The sequence below is a fragment of the Coffea arabica genome, chromosome 6c (assembly GCF_036785885.1).
Source record: "Coffea arabica cultivar ET-39 chromosome 6c, Coffea Arabica ET-39 HiFi, whole genome shotgun sequence".
In the NCBI taxonomy this organism is placed as follows: Eukaryota; Viridiplantae; Streptophyta; class Magnoliopsida; order Gentianales; family Rubiaceae; genus Coffea; species Coffea arabica.
In genome coordinates this window covers 55778864-55786189 of record NC_092320.1, presented here as the reverse complement: position 1 = coordinate 55786189, position 7326 = coordinate 55778864, and the positions used below count along the sequence as shown (strand labels likewise).

General features: G+C 33.2%; 1 protein-coding gene across 1 annotated transcript; it reads right to left on the bottom strand.

Moving 5' to 3' along the window:
* Window positions 1-1374: 1374 nt before the first annotated feature.
* Window positions 1375-1989, bottom strand: LOC113694164 (dehydrin HIRD11-like). Its single transcript, XM_027213026.2, has one exon. It carries the CDS (start codon window positions 1866-1868, stop codon window positions 1572-1574), a length of 297 nt encoding a protein of 98 aa, XP_027068827.1. The 5' UTR covers window positions 1869-1989; the 3' UTR covers window positions 1375-1571.
* Between the last annotated feature and the right edge of the window lie 5337 nt (window positions 1990-7326).

The following is a 7326-nucleotide window of genomic DNA, read 5'->3' as shown; positions in this document are numbered from 1 at the left end:
TACACCCCCCTGGAGTTTATAAAAACACATCTCATTTCTATCAGAAACTTGATACTGTATTAGGTTAAGTCCATCATAAAGAGCTCAAGGCAAGACATGATGGTGGGCTTTTCGCCTATTCCGCTTATTTTTTGTGGTAGTTTATCAGCAGAATTGAAGTGTATCAGATGAAATGGAAACTTGATACTGTATCAGGTTAAGTCCATCATAAAGATGGTGGGCTTTTCGCCTATTTGGTTTATTTTTTGTGGTAGTTTATCAGCAGAATTTAAGTGTAATTCTGATTTCATCGTCACAGTGTACTTATTCAACACACAGATATTTGATCCCTTCACAAAGGATATCTTCTTGCCTCTTAATTTTTTTCTGCTTGTGCAGCAAACACAGCTTAAAACCAAGTGCGCCAATGCTACAAGTTTTTAAGATTTAAGCGTTATGAATAAGCGTCTTTCTTACAAGAAAATTAGTTGTTGATCAATAATTAGTCATAAATCATTTTTTTTTCAAGATCAGTGTTGGATCAAGAAATGCCTCTTGAGGGTCCAAAAATGTTAGGATCAGCGACAAGAAATAAGCTTGTTTGCAAAATACAACCCACATGAGTTGCTGTCAGCATCTGTATGAGTAGATTGACAGAATTAACGTACAAAAGGGGAAAGAGAAAAGGTACATTCAATGAAGATGCATCGACCCCTCATCGGACTAAAAAATTGTTCATGATATCACTGTAAAAGATGATTCCTTTGCACATAAATAATGGATAAATTTTATATATACTAAAAGTACGTATATATTATCATCGGTGAATAATGATACATATAGATACGTTACTAGTGCAGGAAAGATTAATTCATAAATAATAGGTACTTTTTTCTTTCAAGCAACGTCATCTACACTATATATATAATTTAACTATACAATCTTAGGCAATTGATCGAGTTGCAATCCCATTAATTTTTCATTATCTAGCTACCATACTCAGAACTTCAGAAATGCCACTCTCTTCTCAAGCCAGCACACGAAACAGACATCTATTCACTGGATCCCTGTGCTGAAACACTCAATGGAACAAGCAAATTGTGGTTTTTACATCTTTTGGGTACATGGCCAATTCTTAAAGAAGGAAAAAAAAATGGAAATTCCAACTTTGTTTGAAAAAGTAATTTCTCACGCAGATCCGACGAAATCTCAGGGCAAATTCGAAACAGAATACATCCACACATCTCTTCTCCAAATCTCACAACCTTGATTAAGGAATACAAAAAACAAAAACCAACAAAAGAACAAATCAAATAGAGATGAGATCTAACATGTTGCCAATTGTGCCAGGGACTGTAGATGCTAGATACCTTTACGAGAAGAACAAAAAGATCATGGAGGAGAAAAAGCAGCTTCATAACAATACTAACATTGAAATTATTTCATCAAACCAGAAGTCACAAAGCACAGAACCAGCCATACTACCACATGATATCTTATTTTAAAAGACAATCTAAGATAGATTTTTTCAGATCATGTATGTGTATGTATACATATACATGATCATATATGTATGTATTCACACATACATCTCAATCACTATCGCTATCACTGCTGCTGCTATGACCATGTTCATGGCCATGCTCGTGCTTCTTCTTCTCCTTCTTCTTCTTCTTCTTCTCATCCTTATGTTCGTGGTGTTCTCCTCCCTCACCATGGATCTTGTCCTTGATCTTGTCAATCACTCCTTCCTTGTGTTCACCACTATGGCCTTCCTTCTTGTGCTCCTCTCCGTGGTGGTATTTCTCACCCTCCTTGTGCTTTTCATGATCATCCTTGTGGCCTCCCACGCCCAAGGTCTCCTCAATCTTGTGAATGATTCCTGCCATTTTTTCCCTGCAACTCTTTCTTGTGTTTTCTTTCTTTCTTTCTTGCAATGTTTTGATGATCGATGCTGGTTGTGGGGTGCCTATTTATTGACACCAATAGCGTGTCAGATTCCGGGAATCACTCTACCGAGTCTTGATAGCGTTATCTCCGCGTCATGGAAAGATAATTATAGTATGTATGGGGACCGACGAGATTTAATTTATTATTTATGGTTGTTTAACTTTTACACTTACCAAGAAAAATTTCACAAAGGGACGGTAGACAAAAGGAACATGAGAGTGGTGAAGGATTAATTGCACCTCGCACCCTTATTCTTTTTTTTTTTCACTTAGGGGTGAAAAATAACCTTTATTTAACCAGACTAATTTCCCAATGTTAGCAGAGCTTCCTTTAAGGATGTTAGCGGGTTACCTTACGGGATTTGAACCCGAGACCTTGTAGTAAAGATTGACGATTAGTTCCAACTGAGGTACTAATGAAGGGCACCTTGCAGGCTTATTTAATGGCTAAAATTTGGATAGACCGATTTTTAAAATTTGAATAATTAAGATTGTATCACACTATCTCAAATTCTTAATTTGGTCCTTAAATTTTACAGTGTTATGCTTTAGTCCCTCAAGTTTAGAATTCGTCCTAGTTTAATGTTTAAAGTATAAAATCTATTTCATTTTAATTCTTAAATACAAAATTTGCTGCACTTTAGTTTATAAAGTATACAATTTATTGCACTTAAATATAAAATTTATCCCACTTTTACAAATAGTTTTACTAGAACAGGATAAATTCTATACTTTAAAAACTAAGGTAATATATTTTGAAGCTCAAAAACTGCAGTAAGGGTGAGTGGCGAGGGGGAATGGAGGGGAGGAAGGGGTTGTAGTCGATGGGTATATATATATATATATAACTAAGAGTGAGTAATGAATTTCACCAGAGCAATTTATTGTTCCAGAAGCATGGCCTCACTCATGGTGATAATCACTTGAATTTAACCTAATGAACAGACAAAAAATATCTTTAGGAACTGGCTCTTTTACCATTACTATAAATGGTAAAGTAGTATATATAATCATAGAAGAAGAGAAAGAGTAAAGTGGGGTCTATCAACCATCTATTTTACTTACCCAAAAATATGGGCAAGGGGCACAAACGGTTGTAGGTGCAACCGTTTCTGTCGGTTGTGTGTATTTTTCACTGTGCGTAATTTTGATTGCACACGGTGTAACTTTCACACGACGTAACTTTAGAACAAATTTTTGTGGATCCCACACACGGCGTGAAAATCGAGTTACAAAATGTGATTTGAGCCGCACAAATTTTTTTGGCCAAATCATGGCCGTGAACTGCCAGGAACGGTTCCAGCCCCATTTACCAAAAATATCAACTACCTATAACCTATCCCACCTGCACTTCACCCACTCCCATACTTTCATTTCATGCTCCACAGAATATGTATTTTACCCAACTGCTAATTTTTCACATGGCTTCATCTAAAACTGCAGTCAATACTCCACCATAGTAAAATTGAACAAAAGAAAACATATTCATATCTTCCCATACTTTCCTTATTTCTCTTCGTTGCTTTTCTTGAATTTAATTCTCTAAATTTTCACACCCAATGGGTGTGTTTATATCAGTATTTGCTAGTAATAGTTTGTATACAACTATAGGAGGATGTAGTTTTTTAATTTTCTTTCTTTTTTTTAAGTTGATGTACAATTTTCAGTCAAATGGCAGCAATGGTTTATACAGAATTCTCTAGTACCAGCTCTTCTCTTTTGGAGCAAAAATATTCTGCAATAGCTTTGCGGGGCCAAACTTTTTTGTTTTCTTTATGTCTTTGAAATTTCAAGATTTTTAAGGTCTTCTTCAATTTTCTAGATCTTAGGGGAAGGGCCTTCTACAAGTGCAACTACTCCGATAGTATATGTAACATTACAGCCTCCAAAAAGTAGCAAATAGTATTTGAGTTCTGCTAAAATTATGTAACTCTTCAAAAGGAAATATTACCTATTAGTTGTCTTAATCATGTGTAAACCTGTAGGTAAAGATGTTCAGTTCTCAGCTTTATACAAATCTGCATGTAGCAACGGACCAATTGCTAAATCCGGTATTATCTAATATTAAGGATCCGGGCCTCTCAATTTGAAGTTTAGTCCAATTTCGTCCAATTATGTAAATTGGCACAATTTCGGGGTAAATTAATATATTTTTGGTGTAATCATGAGTTCCATACCAACTTAGTTACCATTCGCACTTATATCAAAATTATATTATACTCCCTCCGTCCCACTTTAATAGTCCCATTTCTTTTTTCACACAATTTAAGAAAAAATAGTTAACTTTGTTGGAAAAATAAATTTAGATTGCTATTTTTCTAAAATACCCTCACATTAAATATGGTACAACTTTATGGGAACTTGAATTAATGATAAAAAAGGAATCAACTCTCGTTAAATGGGGTAGGTTTATAGTAACAACAACTTACATTGAATAAGGGTATTTTAGGAAAATTAAAATACAATTACATTCTTCAATTGGAAAGTGGACTACAATTTGGGATAGACGAAAAAGGAAAACGGGACTATCAAAGTGGGATGGAGGGAGTATTAGTTTATACCGAAATTCTATTCATTTGCACAATTAAACAAAACTGGAAGTAAAGAAGCCCCATTTCCAAAGATTTCCATAATTAACTAATAATTACCCTAGCAAATGGCCGCAAACCCTTTTTTCCATTTCACGATCATATACATAGAAGTGTAAATGATTATAATCAAATCAAATGCCTTAGTGTTCAGACTTATTTAATTATTTTAATAAAATTAAAATTTTATTCAAATTTATCCTGTTTATTTGCGAAATCAAATTTGAACGAGATTATTATCGAATTTGAATGATATTGAATATAAAATGTCATTCAAATTTAATTTGATTAATTGATGAAACAAATTCAAACAAAATCTTATTAAATTGAATTTTATTCGAACATCAAATAATTCTGTTCATCTTTCAATCCAACAATAGAAGAACATACCACTAGGTAACTTTTCTCTTTGTTTGAGGGGAATCTTATCCACCGCATTGTCACCCACTATGTGATTCCTCCATCTGTCATCGGCTTGGCATATAAATATAGCAGTGTCATGCCCCACTTTTTCAAAGTCCGCGACTTTTGGTTAAAGCATTTATTCTCCATTAATAACACTAGTGACCGACCGTTAATTTAGTGATGCTGGTGTTCTTTGCGCATCTCCCGCGTGGACGGTGCATACAAATTGCCGACGGGCATGGGCTGCTTCGATGTAACTATTTATAGTCCTCTGTTCCTCCATCTGGCAGGTGCAACAAGGGCCTTGATAATCGGATTGGACCAGACGGTTTCCGAAGGATCAAACCGCGAACCGACAATGGCATTAGTCTAGTCTTATTTTATCTTATATACCGACTATGAAGCGGGAGTTTACAATTCAATTGCAATTGGCATGGCCACTTATTTTTTGTTCGTAGTGTAATTCTCTCCAATTCTGGTGGCGGTCTCCATCGTCTTTTTTTTTTTTTTTCTTCTATTTTGTTTACTGCAGCCCTATGTTTCTATAAGCAACAAATCCAAAAATTTCTTTTCTTCTTCTTCTTTTTTTCATTGTTGTGTAAAGCCATCAATTGGGTTGAACAACTTTCTATAAATAAATAAATATATATATATATATATCAAAGATCCATCATCAATTGCCAATTACTAAATTTATCACTCATTGACTCAAATCCTAAATTGAGTGAATGGCTGAAAAGGTCGATAAACTACTAAATGTGACACAAGTCAGACATCAATTTTTTTTTTTTGTGGCCACAAAGGTTATTAAACTGGAAAAAAGGAGCCATCAAAGTTATTTTGTCAAATTTTACGATAAAACAATCTACTTATAATTGAAATTCAATGACCTTTTTGACAAAATGACTTTTGGTAACTAGTTGTTTTATTTGTAAAATTTGATAAAATGACCTCACTAGCCATTTTTATCAACTTAGTGACCTCTGCAACCACAAAAAAAAAAAAAAAGAATTTGGTAACTGACCCATGCCATACTTAATAATTTGGTGACTTTTTGGCCATCCACTCTACTAAATTTATTAAATTTCTTTCATTTGCCACACAAAAAGAAGAAACAAGGAAAAGGAATATGTTTTGCTAGTAAATTAAGTAGAAAATTTACTTTGAATAGTTAGAACACAGACTATTTTTAGACTCAAAAAGTTCAGGCTTGCGTGGTGGTGCTCAAACTCTGCTTTTCTTTAATTACCAGCAGTAAAGAGAAAATGAAGATGACCCCAACTTTTCAACTTTTTCTTTTTCCCCCTAAAAAGCAAGAAACAAGACAATTGATGAAAATGATTATCCTAATTCTACTTTTTAACAATGTTTTGAAACTCAAACCATTAATTGAACCATTAAAGTGATTGGATTGAGGTTCAACTGGTCAGACCGGTTCAACCCCGATTCGATAATTATATATATATATACACATATACACTTATATAAACACACACACACACACACACACACACACACACACATATATATATATATATATATATATATATATATAGACACACACACTTATGCACAGACTCAGATATCCCATAGATATAACATGATAAAAAGTTAAATATTTCCAAACACACATAAATTTTTAGAACTATAAATTCAACCAAATAAATTCATCTCAATGGTACCTATCATAAAAGAAAAATCTTAGATCCTACACAAACCACCACCATATTTTGAAATTAAATAAAAGTCATTAGAACTTCTCAAATTAAAAAAAAAAAATCCAATAGAACTACAGATTCTAAAATCACAACTAACATAAGAGCAACGTTACAATTATATGTCTAATAGCCTAAATATTAGAATTAACAAAGAACAATATAAAAACTCATACAAGTCTAGAAAATAGTCAAAAAATCCAAGCAAGTCTAATTTCTGAGGGTCTTATCATCTTTTTCATCATTCTTGGACAACATAGTTTTTTAAAAAAAGCCATCTTGACAAGTATTCATCATCGTCAAAGAGCAGAATATGAACCACTAACAAAGTACAAAGTTCATATTAGTTTCATCACACCAACTAGTCCAAATATTAAAAGTAGAAAAAAAAAATAGAAGAACACAAATAATTTCTATACAAATTACCATTTGAATATTTAATGCCAATCATCATCTTCATTATCATTAAAAAAATTTCTTCACTAAAATGCTTCTAAATCAACATCTTCTTCTTCATCTTCGTTATCTAAAAAAATCAACATATTTAAATACAATTAGTCAAACAAATAAACTAATTAAATGGTTAGTTCCAAATTGAGCAAAATCTGATTAATACATTGACAAAAACCTGCTATCTTTATATTAGTCAATCAAATTAGCAAGTTTATATTGGATAGGAAAAATGACGCA